At 53.9% G+C, this 17,324-nt stretch overlaps 7 protein-coding genes across 7 annotated transcripts; 3 read left to right on the top strand and 4 right to left on the bottom strand.

Annotated features, from left to right (window-relative positions):
* Positions 1 to 366: 366 nt before the first annotated feature.
* CLAFUR5_07552 (uncharacterized protein) lies at positions 367 to 5,082 on the top strand (the record flags this gene model as incomplete). The annotated part of the gene is made up of 4 exons (XM_047906700.1): positions 367 to 418; positions 570 to 1,999; positions 2,052 to 2,161; positions 2,211 to 5,082. 4 exons carry the CDS (start codon positions 367 to 369, stop codon positions 5,080 to 5,082), a joined length of 4,464 nt encoding a protein of 1,487 aa, XP_047763046.1.
* Positions 5,083 to 5,549: 467 nt separating this feature from the next.
* On the top strand, positions 5,550 to 7,201 carry CLAFUR5_07551 (Purine-cytosine permease FCY2; the record flags this gene model as incomplete). Its single annotated transcript, XM_047906699.1, is given in 4 exon segments — positions 5,550 to 6,343; positions 6,359 to 6,566; positions 6,581 to 6,910; positions 6,935 to 7,201. 4 exon segments carry the CDS (start codon positions 5,550 to 5,552, stop codon positions 7,199 to 7,201), a joined length of 1,599 nt encoding a protein of 532 aa, XP_047763043.1.
* Positions 7,202 to 7,481: 280 nt separating this feature from the next.
* Positions 7,482 to 7,991, bottom strand: CLAFUR5_07550 (uncharacterized protein; the record flags this gene model as incomplete). Its single annotated transcript, XM_047906698.1, has 1 exon — positions 7,482 to 7,991. One exon carries the CDS (start codon positions 7,989 to 7,991, stop codon positions 7,482 to 7,484), a length of 510 nt encoding a protein of 169 aa, XP_047763044.1.
* Positions 7,992 to 8,285: 294 nt separating this feature from the next.
* On the top strand, positions 8,286 to 9,361 carry CLAFUR5_07549 (Putative nucleosome assembly protein; the record flags this gene model as incomplete). Its single annotated transcript, XM_047906697.1, has 2 exons — positions 8,286 to 8,367; positions 8,418 to 9,361. The coding sequence occupies 2 exons, from the start codon at positions 8,286 to 8,288 to the stop codon at positions 9,359 to 9,361; spliced, it is 1,026 nt and encodes a 341-aa protein (XP_047763409.1).
* An 823-nt stretch (positions 9,362 to 10,184) lies between these two features.
* CLAFUR5_07548 (Nitrogen metabolite repression protein nmr) lies at positions 10,185 to 11,374 on the bottom strand (the record flags this gene model as incomplete). The annotated part of the gene is made up of 2 exons (XM_047906696.1): positions 10,185 to 10,680; positions 10,734 to 11,374. The coding sequence occupies 2 exons, from the start codon at positions 11,372 to 11,374 to the stop codon at positions 10,185 to 10,187; spliced, it is 1,137 nt and encodes a 378-aa protein (XP_047763408.1).
* A 3,370-nt stretch (positions 11,375 to 14,744) lies between these two features.
* On the bottom strand, positions 14,745 to 15,362 carry CLAFUR5_07547 (uncharacterized protein; the record flags this gene model as incomplete). Its single annotated transcript, XM_047906695.1, has 1 exon — positions 14,745 to 15,362. The coding sequence occupies one exon, from the start codon at positions 15,360 to 15,362 to the stop codon at positions 14,745 to 14,747; it is 618 nt and encodes a 205-aa protein (XP_047763542.1).
* Positions 15,363 to 16,199: 837 nt separating this feature from the next.
* On the bottom strand, positions 16,200 to 17,240 carry CLAFUR5_07546 (uncharacterized protein; the record flags this gene model as incomplete). Its single annotated transcript, XM_047906694.1, has 4 exons — positions 16,200 to 16,677; positions 16,729 to 16,814; positions 16,888 to 17,042; positions 17,177 to 17,240. The coding sequence occupies 4 exons, from the start codon at positions 17,238 to 17,240 to the stop codon at positions 16,200 to 16,202; spliced, it is 783 nt and encodes a 260-aa protein (XP_047763411.1).
* Between the last annotated feature and the right edge of the window lie 84 nt (positions 17,241 to 17,324).

The following is a 17,324-nucleotide window of genomic DNA, read 5'->3' as shown; positions in this document are numbered from 1 at the left end:
ATCTGGGAGGGACCGACTCTGCCGAGCTGTGAGCAGGCGACTTTGCACATCAACGACACGACAGCCTCTCGCGTCGACTGGAGCGCCGTCTGCCCCATCTCACCTCGCTACATCAAAGTGCAAACACGACTCAGCCGGCTGCCTCGCACGCCGCCAGGATTTGCATTTTGCGGCGCAGGACTACTTGTGTGGTTCGCATATGCATTCAGCTCTTCGCTGCGTGTGAAGCATCTCCCCTGCAAGCGACCCCCGGACAGCGTCCGCCGACCGACGACCACGTCGTACCTCAAATCTTACGACCAAGATGAAGCTTTGAAACACCACATCTCTCTGTCTCCAGACCGCAACATCGCCAGTCGTCAAGCTATGCTTGATACTGGCGCGCCTCCAGACTCGACGGAGCACGAGCATCTGGGCAGTATGTTTTTCTCTCTTGCCGTAGCCCGCTGCACTTCTTGCAACCACATCCAATCATAGCACTTCCCGCATTCCCTGGACTTCATGTAGCTGTGTGCTGGCAATGCTGGCATCTGTCAACGACCGCCGCTAACTCATGTTACCTTCTGCAGCTGTGTCACTCTTGAGCTCCCACCATGCCTCGACGTCTTCGACACCTGGACTCTCTTCTCTGGATGGCACATCGCGGCGTCTCTACTCTCTATCTCTCCCGCCAAGGTCTCACTCTGCGCCACCTGCCCACGATATGGCCATCAAGCCGACGACAACCCGAAATCATGACCAGGGAACCGATCAGCACAGCCAGGACAGCCAGGGCAGCAAGGTAACAGTCAATCATAACGCCTCGTTCGAGACCGTCACATCACTAGACTGTCACCCTCATCATGTCCCAGACGACAAGTCTCCTCCACAGATGCCACTTCCAGAACTGGAGCAGAGGACCCTTCCGCCATTGTCAGAGATCAGCCGTCTCTTGCGCCTCCAGAAGTATCACAAACGCCGGTGCTACCACGCCGAGGACAAACTACATCAGCTACAAATCGCAGCCGCGAAAACTTCGCGCCTGGTGCACTCAGCCGGCCATGTCCAGCATATATTGGCCGAGTGCATTCGATCCGAGGACAAGAACAGCTTTGCCACTCTACTCCATGCCTTCCAAGACGCCTGTGGAGATGCCCTCCATTCGGAACAATCAGCGCCCGTGGATGCCCCTCTCTCGCCTGAAAGCACTTCTCGGTGTTCGACTCCATTTCTCCAGGATCTCTCATCTTCGTCAAAGCTCTCGATTCTCGATTTCCTGTCCAAAATAAGATATAATGGCAGATTCCTTGCTGACCGTCTAGCATCTTTGACACACAAGGAACTGGTTTCATTACTACCGGATCGTACCAGTGCTCGGCCACAAGAGTCAGTATTCGGTGGATCCGCACGGTCAAATTCGCGACTCTCGAAGCCTTTGGGAATCGTCGTGGACGCTCAAATAGAAATATTTTTCTCTTTTGCTTTCAACAGTCCTATTGAGACGCTCATATTCTCCACCAGAGGGATACCAGGTGCCGACCGACTGGATGACCACGCAACCCAGATATGGGCGGACGTCTGCGCTCGTCTTGTTTTCGAACAGAAGCCAGGGAGCGAAAGGGTGGTTCCAGCCGTTCTTGACATTTGGAGTTCCTCATTGCCGTGGCCAGGCAAGGACCGCCTGGAGACCTGGATCCTGCAGACCCTGCAGCGTGGTTCGTTCCTGCTTGAGCAACCCAACAATCCTTCCTTCCGTGCCCGTATGTCAGGCCGATCTGATGTCTCACCCGAAGAAGAAATGCGTTCCGAGAGGTATTTCTCCGAAGCGGCGGATTCGTTGCTCGAGTTGCTTTCGGATCAGACCGGTCCAAGCATAATCCCACCAGGAGCCCTCAAGTTGTGCCATGCTGTATGGGGTAGTCTTAACGAGCATCCAGGACATCAGCGTGCCTTTCCCCAATTTGTGCTTGTACGCTGGCTATTCCACACATTCTGTCAGGATGCCATAACGTTGCCAGAGGTATGTTCAGACAGTATATCGTAAAGTGCGCATCGCAACTGACATCATCCAGTCGCATGTCATACTCACTGATCATTACGTCTCGGAGGGTGCTCGTCATCGCATTCTTCGGGAAGTCGTATCAAGGGCCCAGAAATCCGTGTTCGATGTGGCGTACTCGTGGTATGTGCATATTGCAAGCTTGAATCCCCTTGTGCTGACTTGACTCCAGGAAATATAACCTATCGCCCCCTGTAGACACAGTTCGACGTATCCAGAGCCTACAGGCTCGTTTCCAGGGAAGTGACGCCGTTACGGATCGTCGGGTCAACCCGTCTAAATCATTGCTCAGCCAGAATGTGGAGTCTTTCGTTGTAGTGTCTCCCAGGGATATTGCAGTGTGCTTGAACGCTCTTTACCCACCAAGGAGACCTGCCTCTGTGGCCTCTGACCGAGACAGCACCAGGTCTGGTGTACAATCGTCTGCATCTTCAATGTCTGGATTCTCTCTGTTTGGCCACACCAGGACCCCAGAGCCGTTCTCGGAAGTCACGACCTCTGGAGACTTGGATGATCACTATCCACGAAGTTTGAACGCAATCGCCGCCTCGATACAAGCGGAGCATGCTGGCGAGTCCTTGATTGAAGCTCAGATGCGTGAAGTATGCCTTGAGCTCGAGGACTTGTTGCGTAAAAAAGCAGGTACAAACTCAGATCCGTGGGATGTTCTTGTGTCTCAGTCACCCAAGGAGTCACTATGTGCCATCAAGGATGCAGCGGCGCGCATATGTGCAGATGTCCATACTGAATCCTTGCTCCGACGTTCTCCAGGTCACGCAAAGATCAAGACCCGAGAGTATGCCATCTGTCGCAAGGCCGTGGAAGCAATCCTACGAGATCGGGAGGCCATTACGAATGCGGGCACTTCCGCGTCTGTTCAACATACACCAGAGGGCTTGGCTTCAATTGTCGCGGACCTTCAGTACCTATACGGTCAGTCCATTCAAGACTGCGAAGCGCGGCTAGACTTTGTGCAAGCCCACAGCCTCTTCCAGCAGCTCCAGGGCTTGCTCTGTTTTGTCTATCAATCTGCAGGGTTGACCGCCCTAGGCGATGTCCTACTGGACATTGAACACTTCGCGCACAAATCGGTCAGTCGCGCACAGGCTCTGTCCGAGGCTTGTGAGGCGTGGGCGAATGCGCTAGAGTCTCTACAACAACTCCTGACGGGTTACCTGGAGCCCCTCATAACACAGCATGACCTTTTGAGGGACAAGATGTGGTATGTCGCGGAAGTACGTACATCAGCTGCATACGAAGAAGCCCGTTCGATTGCTACTGCGTTGCGGGTCATGGGCTCAAACAGAAAGAATGTCCGCACTCGCCTGGGTCCAGTTCTACGGCACTGGAGCGGCACAAAGCTGGCTAGCACCAACCTTCACCTGAAGACAGAAGCACAAGTTCTGGAGATCCTCAGCGCTCGTTCTGACCACGGCGGTCCTAATAAGCTGAGCGATGACCAATCAAGAGCCACACAAATGTGGATGGACCGGCAGAACGTCGACAACCTTTGCCGGGGCGAAGAAAGGCTGCACAGGCTGTGTATGGAGGTGCGCAAATGCGTGGATACGGTCACCGCTGTCACCGATACGTCCAACATCTGGCACAGCTCTCTTTTTGCACACGATCCATCGACACGACTCAATCAGCAACTCATCGAGAGACCCAGCTTCATCACGGGACTATACGATCGTAATGGACACTCGAGTCTATTGTCCCTGCGCAGTCAACCTCGCAGCAATGACACGCTATCGAGTGCGACCCATACTCTGTCGAGCGCTAGTTCCAGAGACTGTTTTGACTCACGAAGTCCCACCTTGACACATACTTCCTCGGTCCCATTCTGGTCACCAACTACCACTGAGGTCGACTCGCCTTCGAGCGCGACAAGCATTGGCTCCGTGCAAGCGCAGTCGATCCTGGAAACATCGATGCGTAAACGTGTCGCGGCGCCCAACGTCTCACCCAGTCCGACATTTGTGGACAAGCTGCGGCAGCGGGTGACCAGCCTGGTGCTCAGTGATCTTACAACCACGCTCTTCACTGATGGAAGTGAGACTGATCATGCTTTCTGGACTGGGCTAGGCTTCGACCTCACCGACAGACACTTCCGCGGTCTCCAGGCACTTAACACTAGCGCTGGATCGCAGACGCCGACTGTAGAGTCGCAAGGCCTGTCGCTGCCGCTGATGAGTCGATTTGACTTCAACGCCACATTCGCTGCCATCTTGCAGAGGTTCGCTGTCAAGGTCAATCCTTCTGCCAAGCTTGCTTGCCTGCATGACCTTGATAGGCTCCTTGTGCCTTACATGGCCGAACAGACTGCTATGAGCTCTCCTGCGACAACATTTCGTCCTCATGTCGCGAACGGGGTTGCTGTCCGGGGCACCAATGCAACAGAAATGAGCATTCGCGGCTTCCGAATACTTTTCTCGCGAAGCTCGCTACGCCCGGCAACAATCTTCCGAGACCTTCAGTACATTGCCGCTCTGTTGCCTTCTTCTGTGCTCCAGAACACAGCCGAGGGCAAGGCTTTCTGCAATGCAGCAGTGGCGATCTCCGGCCTGAAGCAAGAAGCTCGGAAAATTATGGTTGAAACAGCCGACAGCATCATAGCATACCATTCCAACAATCGTGAGCATGGACGGTCTTCGTCGACAGCGCAGCAACAGCGTGACTCGGCCACGTTCTCAGCGCCGAGCCGCACACCCTCCGCCGAAGAAGTTGCTCGATACAGCATGGCCGATGCAGCGTACCTGCTGCAGATCGCTGCTAAAGAAGGCGACACTGTCGCTCAACGAGAGCTGGGTATCTTGTACTTGACACACCCCGAACTCATGGACCGTATCATCGCACCCTTGACCAAGCCTAGAGATGTCTTCAAGGAGGAACTAGAGGGCAAATGGAGGAGGAACCAAGATCTTAATCGTTGCGACCCACAAGCTATGTGCATTGCGTACCACTGGATGGAGTTGAGCAGTAAGGGCGGTGATTCGCTAGCGAAAGAGTACTTACGGCAACGCGAGGAGATGGACAGTTTCTGATGATCTTTTGGTGCGATCTTAATGATGCGGTTTAGCGAGGCGTTGGTTGTGATAACGGGAGTGATGTACAGATAGATTCGATGACATGCGCACGATACCCAGAGGTTGGTCATTTCGATGATCACGCAGTTGATCTACACACACAACCGATATGCTGTCTACCATGCTGTAATGACTTGGACGACATCGGCATGCTCGAGTGGTGCCGGACATCCGAGTCCAGATCGCTCGCACGCACCTTCCACGAATCACACTTTTGCGCCATCCGCTTCCCTGCGTGACCATACAAGCTCACCTTGATAGCACTAAAGGATAACAGCTGCCGCTTTCGCTGTAGTAGTGTTCTACAGAACGACCGCCCTATACCCCGGTCGCTGGCACTGTTTCTTCGGGTAGGCGTGCACAACAACATCTAACTCTGGAAAGTGCCCGACTTGAGCGTTGGCCCCGCCAAGCACACGGCAACCATGGCCTGGGACGAAGAAAAGCAACATGGTCAACCCGAAGAGCTCATCTCGAGCATACCAGACCGACCACAAAGACCCCTCACCGCAGACGAAAAGCTCGCAGCCACGCAAGTCAACGTAGACTCCAGAGTGCCATCAAGCGAAAGTGGGAGTGAAAATGACACCACGAACGTCTACAATAACGTAACCGTCACCCAAGACAACGGGATCCTCTCCAAGCTCCGCAACTTCGAAGCTCTGCTCGACCGCAACCTCGGCGTCGAGTCGGAAGCCATCGATAGGAAACTCCCACAGGACCGCAAACCGCAACCATGGCATGCACAGCTTAACATGGCGTTGCTCTGGGCGAGCGGGACTATGAATGTCTCCTGCTTCGCGACAGGTCTCTTGGGCTGGGAGTTCGGCTTGTCACTCAAGCAAAGCATCCTGATCGTCGTCTTCGCCTCTTTGCTCGGAGGCGCGGTCAGTGGATTCTGCGCTACGATGGGTGCCGCGACTGGACTCAGGCAGATTTCGATCGGGAGGTATAGTATGGGGTGGTGGCCGAATAGGATCATTGCGGCGCTGAATACAGTCCAGCAGATCGGGTGGAGTGCTGTGGGGTGTATTACTGGAGGGTTGGCGTTGACTGCTGTGTCTGATGGTGGGGTCTCAATCATTCCAGGAATTATCATCATCGCTTGCTGCAGTCTGGCGACCAGCTTCCTGGGATTGAGGGCGATTTTGGCGTATGAGAAGTATGCGTGGTTGGTGTACTTCACCATCTTCTTGGTGATCTTTGGCGAGACTGGGAGGTATGCTGATAATAGCTCTCCTGCTTCTGTGAAGGGCGCGGATTTGAGTGGCACGGTCTTGTCGCTTCTGGCTATCGTCTATGGATCCTCGGCTTCGTGGGCTACGATTGCGAGCGACTACTACGTTCACTATGCTGTGGATGTCAATCGTACCAAGGTCTTCTTTATGACGACTTTCGGAATCGCGATACCGACTAGCATCGGCATGATGGCCGGCTGCGTCGTGAGCTCGGCCAGGCCATGAACAACCGCCCAGACTGGAAGGACTCCTACGAGAACCGAGGCCTCGGATTCCTCATCAGGGACATGCTGTACCCGAGCGGCTTCGCCAAGTTCATACTGGTCCTACTGGTCCTTTCTGGCATCAACATGAACGTGCTCAACACCTACAGCGCGGGCCTAAGTTGCCAGCAATTCTCGCGGCCATTCTCCAAGATCCCGCGTTTCATCTGGACTATTCTATGCTTTGGCGTAATCGTAGCATTGGCTCTGGCTGGTAGAAATCACCTTCTCACTTACCTGCAGAACTTCCTCAGTCTGCTCGGATATTGGTGCACGAGCTACGCCGTGAGAGTCTTCACGGAGCATTAGCTCTTCAGGAAGGGCAAGTTCGCGAACTACGATCTGGAAGGCTGGAACGACCCAAGTCGACTGCCGCTGGGTATTGCTGGCTTCACTGCGTTCGCACTTGGAGTGATTGCGTGGGCCATGGGCATGGTGCAGACGTGGTATGTTGGACCACTGGGCAGACTGATTGGAAGCTCGGGTGGAGACGTCTCGAATCAGTTCGCGCTTGTGGTGACTGCGTTGAGTTATATTCCGATGCGTTATCTGGAGCTGAAGTACTTTGGTAGGTAGCATTAGTCATGTGCTGTTCGTCCGTCATGATATCGTTTCCGGTCTTCATCATATCATTACTCCGATGCGTGTCGTGTCGTTTCCCGTCCGTTATCGTACTTTCTTGCTGACTCCCAATTGTAACAAGAACGTCTGCTCCGACCACAGAAAAGTCCGGAAGTCCACAGCACCCATTTCAGCGCAGTAGAGTTCCTGATGTGCATAGCCCGTGTGATTGCAACCACGCTTCGCTGAGCGACATGCGGATCAAGCGTCGAAAGCACAACCCATACGGCGCGCATCACCATCCCAGTAGCCTGGCGCGCTCAGTCCTGACTTCCTGCTCGCTGCCATGATTCAGGTCTGGCCTGGCGAAAACACGATAGATCCACTTCCTCCAGCTATCGCGCCACCAAGACTTCTCAACACGAGTCCCATCCTCCTTAATCTCCAACTCGGTGCCCTCAAAGTTGCCCGTCCCAAGGAACGGATGGACGTCTCTGATAGCTGCGAAGATAGCATAGACTAGTCCCAGCGCCGCGATGGTGACGAAGACTGTGACAATGACGCTCAGAAGTGTGGTGGTTGAGCAATTGCAGCCGAGAGCTTTGGTTCTGAGCTCGAAGCGTTCGCTTCGAAGAGGACATATGTCGGCCTTTGAGATGGGATCCAGGAGGTTTGTTGATGGGACGCATGTTGAGGAGACAGGACACCATCCGCAGCCATGTTTGCTGTGAAGGCAGGAGCCGCAGTCTTGGATGCGCCAGCAGGCGGCTGCTCTACCCATTTTAACGGCACCGTCGTAGTCCATGTCGAATGTATTGTACTGTCGCTGATGGTGATAATCGATGGTGTTGAAGTGTTTACTAGATCATCATTGTGACGGCAACATCACGAGAGGTTGGAAAGTGCTGGCAGGCAAGTCTAGCCGAGGGAAGCTGCGACCTCAGACCTGACGTGACGTCGAGCTTGAAGCTCCCGGCAGGAGCCCTGGATGTTGATCGTTGACAGGAGAAAAAAGTGTTGATCGAAACTGTCTTTGGAACGATTTTCTTCTTGCACTTTATACCAATTGTACCTTTAGACGTCCTGTATTATCCTTACAATGGCCGAAGAAGCACCTCAGGTCTCCTACGAGCAGCTCGCTCTCATTGAGCATGAGTTCGACGAGATTGACAGCGAGATCAGTGAGTAAACTACCTCTTGTCGCACCGAGTACATACTGACGACTATGCAGTGCGCAAGCAGTATGAACTCAGCAAAGGCGCCTACGCCAAACGCGCCGAAGCCGTAGCAAAGATCCCCAGCTTTTGGGCTCTCGTTCTTGAGCAAGCACCAATGGAAGTAGACCAATACATTCAACCTACCGACTCCCAGATCTTCGCCGAAAGTCTCGTCAGTCTGAACGTCTCGCGCCCAGAGCTTGACGCCGGCAAATCCAATGGCTCGTCACGCAGCCTCAAGATCCGCTTCGAGTTCAAGCCCAACGATCACTTCGAAGAGAGCGTCCTTGAGAAGGAGTTCTCGCACAGGCGCTCCAGCGATGGCTGGCAAGGGCTAGTTTCCGAGCCCGTGAAGATCACCTGGAAGAAGGGCAAAGACGTCACTGAAGGCTTAACAGATGGCGCGCTCGCGCTCTGGGAAGCACGCAAGAAGAAGGGCGATATGAAAGCGACAGATTCGAAAGAGTACACCGAGCTTAAGAAGAAGGTGGAGCATTGGAACGGCGCGAACACTTCCTTCTTCACATGGTTCGGGTACGTCAGTGGGCGACGATGGGTCAGCGCTGAAGAGTCTGAGGCAGCCAACAAGGAATACACAGAGAAGTTGCAAGCTAAGAAGAACGGCACAGCAAAGGCCGAGGAATCAGAAAAGGAAGACGATGAAGAAGAAGACGACCAGGAAGACGATTCTGAGGTCGAAGTCCACGAAGCCGGCGAGGATCTGGCCATCAGCTTTGCGGAGGACATTTGGCCCAATGCCATCAAGTTCTTCACGCAGGCGCAAGAGTCCGATGATTTGTCGGAGCTTGACTTCGAGTCGGATGATGAGATGGATGAGGATGATGCGGAAGGAGGTGACGACGAGCCGGTCGACATTCGCGCGCTGGTGCAGAAGGATGGAAAGGGGCGCAAGCGACAAAGCGACGTTGGTCCAGCCTCGAAGAAGCAGAAGAAGTAATGTACTGTAAACGCAATGCCGCCTGTGCAGTGAGCGGTCAGGTCAGGTCAGGTCAGCGCTGGCTGCTGACCACCACCAACACCAGCAGGACACGACATCATTGTGAGATGTGAGATACCCTTGCCTTGCTCACAAGTTCGTATCAATGATACTATCCCATCGCATTCCCTCCGACTCTCTCACTACCTTCCACATACAGGCAGTCGTCCCTTTCCCATCAGACTAAACTTAGCACCTCGCGGTTCTCGCCTGCATCAGCCAAGACTGTGCAATCCATGTTCTCCCCGTATTCTCTCCACAACATATCGCAACGCGGGTATCTCGGCATGCCCACACTCGGCATGTTTGATTCGGCGCTCGTGGGCGGGCCGGTGGTAAGGTGGAGCCCGATCTGATAGGCAGATAGGATCATATGGGGGGATGAGGTTCCAATGTCTCGGTACAATCTAGATTGTGGCGTCTTCACCGCACTGGCTCCTGCTCTGGTGATGGATGGACGGGAATCTTGGTAGAAGATATCAACAGCATGACCCGAAAGGCGCTGTGCGAATGTTTGGCGTCAAGGTCTGTGCTGCTTTCATTTGCTGGCGTTGCTCAGTAGTGTGTGTTATCGTTGCATGCTATCGTGGTAGCTCCACTGCTACCAACTTCACCTCATCCCAAAACCACGGATGACGATGTACATGGCCGTTCACTTCGACAGTCCGTTACTTTTGTGCTTTCAACCAATCCCATACCTTTTTGAAAATGCTGCAGCCGAAACCCGTGCGCCGTTGCGAGATAGAAACTGCTTTCATCGATGCAGGAAAAGAACAACTCTCGCCTAGCAGCTTCCCACATAGAAGCCTTCCTGTAAACCTTCTGGATGGGAACGTGGTGTATATGCGCCGGTAATGTGTAATGGTGTGACCGCACTTGCAGCGTTGGCTGGAGTCAACGGGCGTGAGCCATTGAGACCGCCCAGGCCATCGTCCGGCTCGCCAGGTGTGCTCGGTTGTGTAGTTCGATCCTCGTCCATCCACCTGAGGCCGTTTGCGTACTCCTCAATCGGGAAGACCTCACGGGCATATTCTTCCAGGCCACGATAGCCCTCCCAAATGCTGCGACCTTCCATGGGATACTCAAGATCAGGTCCAAAGTAGGGTGCTCGTTTTCTGCCCAAGGTCTCTTGCAGAATCTCAAGCTGTTCTCGGTAGCCGCTAGGGATGCCAACTTGAATCTTCACCGGTCCGTGAACATAGTTGACAGGTCTCCCAACACCTCTACAGAATCGAGCACATGCTTGTACTGGAGTGAGCTTCTCAAAGGCGATCGTCACTCTGGTCAGGCGTTAGCTGGAACCACATTCAATCAACATTATTAGAATACTTGCCTTTGTCCTTTCCAGTGATTGGGACCCATCTTGAACATTTGGAGAAGTGCCGGCCCAACATCGTGCTCTGCATCTAGCCAGGGCAGAGGGTCGTCTGGGTGAAAAGGTGCTTGCCACACGAAACTGCCATCATCCTGTAGCTCCATCTGGAACAGAGGGTATGGGAGGCTAGTGAAATTGTTGTTGTAGATCCCTGTGTAGATGAAAGTGGCGGGGATGCCAATCTGTCTCACATAGTTTTCGATGGCGAACTTGGTCGCCCACATCGGTAAGGCTCTCCATTCAGTGTTGAAAATGGAGTGATCCGGCATGCTGGAGTAGATATAGTGCTGAATGCCAGCTCTCTTGGCAGCATCCGCGCACGCCTTTCCTATGGCCACTTCGTCTCCCCAGTGAGTCGTGTTGACAAAGGCGATCTTGGCGCCCGTGAATAGCTTGGACAGAAGCTGGTTGCGCTCCGGCCCAGTGAGGTCGCCTTCGATCAACTCTACGTTAGGCAGTCCATCGAGCTCTTCCGACACGAGTCCATCGTTTGTCCGGATCTGAGCGCGGACATGCCATCCAATTGCTGAAGCCGCCCGAACGAACGAAGCGGCTTGTCTCCCGGTGGAGTTGATCGTCGCAACGATTTTCGAGGGCATCACATGAACCGCAACGTGATCCTGGTCGGCGACGGTCCGGTTTCAGGCGAGGTAGACTTTGCTGCTGCTCAGGTACCAGGTCTGCAAGAATCTTTTCTCTCAAGGGCGTCAATGGCGAGAGACCCGCGTGGGGAGGGAAGGCTCGGGGCGGTAGTATACCGGGCGTAGCCTAAAATTGCAGGTGTAAGATGGAGCCGGAACGAGTGTGGCGGGAAGGCAGTTGCCACTCATATGGGGAGCTCGAAAGGGTTGTTGGGGTAAGCGGAAGCACAATGCACAGACAGCAGACGAAGACGAGAGATGCGGCAGGCAAGCCTCACCATGCCTCGAGCACTTTGATAGCCAAGCCAGCAGAAAACGACGATGAGTCGGAGCGAAAGAAGTTTAAAGAAGGGGCCCTCTCCGCTGGGAACGGGTGGGCAGTCGCAATAGTTTCAGGATGTTAAGCACGTTGCCAAACAGTGCGTCGTTGAGAGGAAGAACTGTTGGTCCAAAGCGTTTTCCCTTACATAATGGGCCTGAGTTTAAGAGGAACGAGCTCTCTGGCTGAAAATCTGGAGGGGCAACAAGACAGAACACTACTGTGGACGTCGCTTGAGTGACAGAGCGGAGGTTCACGAGGTGCGCATGCGCAATAGTTGTCGCTCTGAGAATCCTCAGTGTTTCCTGGACGATCAAAGCGAAAATCTGAGCTGGCGAGAACATTTGAGCTGGCCCGGCGCGCTCCAGACGAGGCCGCGGCGCTGCACCACCGCGTTCACCTTCCACAGGCATATCGTAGCTCCCCTTGCGCGAAAACGCCTCGTGAGGAGCACCATCATCGCCGGCATAATTGTGCCAAGACTACTTGTCGCTAAGGTGCATCGGTACACTGCCCGTGCGAGGCATGGCATGCCGTCACCGTAAGGCCGAGCAAGACGAATAGAAGCTGACAAGGGAGGGGTCAAGGATGTCGCTCGTAGCAGAGAATAGCATCTCCGGTTTCTCCTACCACTGCTTCTCTGCTGCTCCAAAAGACCTTCAACATATCGAGAGCGGTGGTGCTGTTACTATAGAGTTTGGCATTGCAACTCTAATAGCAGTGGAGAAGACGATCAAGCTATGCTTGGCAGGTGCTATGAAGTCACTTACAATCACGAGACCACCCCTTTACGGACTGCGATTCCGTACTGCCTGCTGCGCCACAGGGCTTACGGCGGACTATATCGTTCAACACTACAAGCCCTCCGCAATTTTGTTGTCGTACGCCGAATTTTAGCGCTGCCGGGCGCCGTAGCGAGTATGAACTCAATCAACGGTTAACGAAGGGGACGCTTCTGGACCTCTGCGAACATCATGTACGTCAGGACTGCACCGACAGTGCCACAAGCTTCTGAGCGGCGACGCTTCTTGTGACTTGCGTCGATCGTGGCCGTCGCCTTCACCATTCACGCTTCTTCCATCCCACCTGCCCACGTTATGCTGAATCGTCTACCTGCAGCGGCAAGAGACGCGAAGTGCCGAAAGCTAAGAAGAGCAGCTCTTCATTCGATGAAGTACTCATGGTGATTGCCATAGCGACATTGGAATCCTGGTGCTCGCCGAGGACATCGCTGGAATGCCGGCAGGTATCGTACTTTGCATGGCGTTCATTTTTGACGTTCATCAGGAAGGAAGTCCGATGTCTACCAGGATCGTGTACACGTCGGTGCTCGTGTAGGGTACCAAGAGTAGACGAAGAACGTGTGATGGGCAGATTTTGCGCTCGCCTGTATAGGCCATGTCTGCTCCTGCATTGTCGGATATCTCACTTGAGTTCTGGACTGACAAACAGACTGCTCGTCTCCAGAGGCATAAGTCTCCGATGAGTTGAACTGAAGCAAGAACATGGACACCAAACTCGTTCTCGGCTCAACCACCCTTGAAGACAGCACGAAAAGTCCGGGAGGATGACCGGTACTGTATTACTCGATAGAAACCAGGTTTCCACCATGTGGCTCAGCACAACATGCCTACAGCATCTGTCTGCGCCGGAACGTTATTCTCTACCCGAGGATCCTAGTAGATACAAGGGTATCGGCGAATCAGTGGTCAACATCGAGCGGGAGCGAGGGAAGGAATAACGTTCCGACGCAGACAGATGCTGTAGCCTGTAGGGTGCTAGGGATCAGCCGTGGCTTGCTCAAAGAGCTAAAAGGAAAGGCCAAGGCCGCTACGTGAGTGAGAGCGCTTCACTTCTCACTAGACAGTGGAGTTTTCTAGGACCACGGCCCACTGCTTTACTTGGATTCTGAAAGTGGAAGCCAGGAAATACTCAACGTATTTGGACATCGTACTTTCCCGTTTCGGAAGCCAGCCGTGCCAGCCTCCTCCCGCAAGTTCTGCGCTCTTCTGCACGGGCCAGAGAGGAACGAGCTCACGAGAAGATCTCAATCCGAGGACAAATGCATCGCAGGATTCGCCATAACCACGAGGTCCTCCTAAACTTCAGTGTCATCACTTGAACAGCAACTCAGAGTCCAGTAAGGCATCCCTCACACAATCTATCACCGTGGTCGTATCTCACGAAAAGAATCGCTATTCGACACAGCACAATCCAATGATACTGCCGATAAATCCCATTAAGCGAATTCTACAGGCACCGTAGCATGGCTCACCTGTCTGATGACGCATAAGATCAGCAAGGTAGTGGTCGATAGACCCAAGGCAAAAGAAGGGCACAAGATCATACAGAGAACGAACGGTACTTCGGCCGAATAGAGTCGAATGGCGGAGTCTCTCTGTCCAGACACGACTTCGAACAACACGTCGATAGGTGTCTTGTTAATTGGATCTTCGACTCGAGGTGACGGTGTGCCCCAGAGGCATTTCAAGAACCCAAGAGAACATACTTTCACGTCAATGGCTAGTGCTCTAGGCTGCTTCACTGCCAATCGAGTGTCGCGGCCACACTGATGGGAAGTATTGCAGGCATTTCCAACGTGGAAGTATCTTCGAATTGAGTCGTTCCAGGAAGCAGGAGTTGTAGTCTAACAAGTTCGAGAGCTACTTCGACACGACGAAGCTCTCGGCATCTCCTTAACCAACACTGGCGAAGTCATGCGTCCGACCGGCTGAAGCATATGGACCGCAAACAGTTGTAAGAATCGTGGCTCATAACCAGGCGAGCGCGTTCGCACTACTCAGAGTCGAGTTCTTCAAGGTATCGGATGTCGTCAAGATGGTCGCTGTATACCTCGTAGTCACGCCAGGGGTACTCGTCAACGATATTGTAGGGACTGTCGCCTGCAACCGGGTGTGTCGATGGCGGAATATGAAGGAGGCCGATGGCTTTCTGTAGCAACTCTGGACAGTCGCGGACGAGGTCTCATGCGAGACGATCAGTTGGAGACTAATTGTGAACGGCGGTGACAATGTAGACATCGCCACGCTCCCGGTCCGAAAGAAATGCTGCAGAGACCACATATCTGGCCTCCGTTTCAGCCGTGAGTGTGTTGATCTCGTCATCATCCTCATTCTGATCCCCATGTTCCCTCACAACCTCCGGCTCGTCGCCACTCTCGGGTTCGGTGTTATCTTCACCGGTAGGAGCGAAGTACGGACTGCGGACCAAAGGCTCCCTCGATCGCTTAGTGGTGGTGGTGCGAGAGTTGACGACGGGCCATAGAGGGGAGGTGCGACGCTCTTGATGATCCACATCGTAGCCAGGAGCGACTTCATTGGTAGGGACTAAGTGTGGACTGCGAATTGAGGGCTCACCAGATTGCTCGGTCGTGGTGGTAGTGCGAGATGAGACTGCGGACCACAGAGGGGTGGTGTGAATCTCATCTTGAGTCACATCGTAGCCGCGAGCGACATCATCGGCAGCTATGAAGTAAGAGCCAGGAACCAGTTGCTCACCATAGCTCTTGCTGTAAGGACGATCTTCGACCGCGAGCTCGGGTTGACGAGCTGCGATGGAGTATGGGCTGGCGGCAACACTGGTCTCGATGTCATACAGCGAAGGCATAATGTGAACGCTCGAAGCTCGCAAGCGGTCATGGTATCAGGCTGCGAACATAGCCGAGCGGCGGTCCTGAAGATCGATGTCGTTGAGACCGAGAGGCGATGGGTTTATTGACCTAATGTGTTGTAGCTCAAGCTAGGAAGGGAAGGCAGCTGCTACCCACTATGGCCCTTGCACCTGCTAAAGAGGGGCAAGAGATCGAGCATCGCAGCAGAATTGATCAGTGAAGTCAGCCTGTTCAGGAGGTACCTTCCTCGTGGACAACACGCCACCACGCCACGTGGGCGCTCGTGCTTTCCACCGCGACATCGAGGCAGTACCGTACCTTCATGGATTCGGTGCTAAGATTCACGACTCTACGCATAACTCCAATGGTGTTCCAGGTTGCACCTACCGTGTACTTAGTCGTCGGATCATGTGAAGTCAATCTTGCCGCTGTTCGCTCAGCCGGTGGTATCCAGCGGCGATATGTCTAACTCTTTTCGAAAGTCTTATGCGGCCCACGAGCGCAGCAGTGCATCCTGCATGCACCGTGCGTGGAATCATGGCGTAATGGTTCGTTGTAAATACAACGCGCGGGTGTGGAAGTAGCATGAAGTCATGCTCATCGGGTACCGTCATCCGCTCAGATTGAATCAATGCAGGCTGGGATTGGGTTCAGTCTTTGTACAAGATGCTGACATGCTACAGCAACTACCCACCGCTACCATCTCCAAATCTCGTGTCTCCCCATTCCACGCTCAGTCGGCATCGTACCTCAGTTCGCAACGTCTACTAGCACCGCGCCATCGACGACTTCTATCTCCCACGCCGCCATCTCGCCCTTCCTATACTCAGTGTCTAAAAGACTATTCTCCAGATGCGCAGCCACCGAAACGTCGTACGCCAATCCGCTCCACTCTCCAAGTAGCGATACCACTTTGCGTGGCCCTGAGTAATTGCGAAATAAGTAGCGATGATTGTATCGAGAATGGCAAAGTCGATGTTGTCCATGTCGATCTGCTCAGGGAAGAGGCCCTCTGGCACGAGCGACCATGTTCGACTCACCAGCGGAAGCCTGTGGTTGCCTCCTCCGTACGACACCACGAGACACCTGAAGACTCGATCGACATGTGTCTTTTTGCCTCTGTCTGGATTGGCACCTCTGTCTCGGCGATCAAGTGTACTGCGACCGCTGCACTGAGGCCGTATGATGCGCTGATCGTGCGTGAGGGCATTTGGAGCGCTGGCGTCTTGCTGATCTGTGTCTTGCATGCGGCGATCAATGCTTTCACTTGGTACTCGAGAGCCTCTCGCTTGACTCCTGGTAGGTATGCCTCTGTATGAGCGTCAATACTGCTTACAAAAGCTTGGATGATGTCTCACGTACCGTTGGGGGTATGAAGCCAGGGAAAGGCCGCTGTGACGTTTCTCACCAGCGTTGACGGCAGACTGGCGCCGGCTCGTGTAGAGGTCCTGGCTGGTGGTCCTCGATCATCGGATTGACAGTGTCAGTCTCGCGCAGGAGATGGAAAATGAAGTCTTTCACATCCTCGATGTCCTTTGGTGTCTTGTTGTAGAGGATGCCGAACTCGTGGTCGTTCTTGAGCGTGTTGCTCTGGTTGCTAATCGAGTATAGGTAGATGGCGTCAGCCGTGGGCAAAGGTGGAGAGGCAGTCTGTCGAACGGAACCATGGTGGCGGACTTAATGAATGCAATCAGTGGGTGTGCTCGGTAGATGTGTATCCCAGCGGCAATCATTTCGCTACAGCGCAGTACGGCATATCGATCAACCACATCACAGCCGGCGAGAACCGCTTACCCCAAGAACTGCTTACCACCGTTCTCGAGACGACCATTTGAGTCAACGGACCTCGCCACCTTCAGACCACGCTCGGTCATTCCGAAGCTCTTCGACGTGTGTGCAAGAAGTTCAACGACACGGCCATCGATATCCTTCGCGGGCGGACCGCAGTCACGACCACT

This window comes from Fulvia fulva, chromosome 6, assembly GCF_020509005.1.
Source record: "Fulvia fulva chromosome 6, complete sequence".
NCBI lineage: Eukaryota > Fungi > Ascomycota > Dothideomycetes > Mycosphaerellales > Mycosphaerellaceae > Fulvia > Fulvia fulva.
Note: the sequence above shows the minus strand (reverse complement) of the source record. Positions and strands in the feature narration are given on the sequence as shown.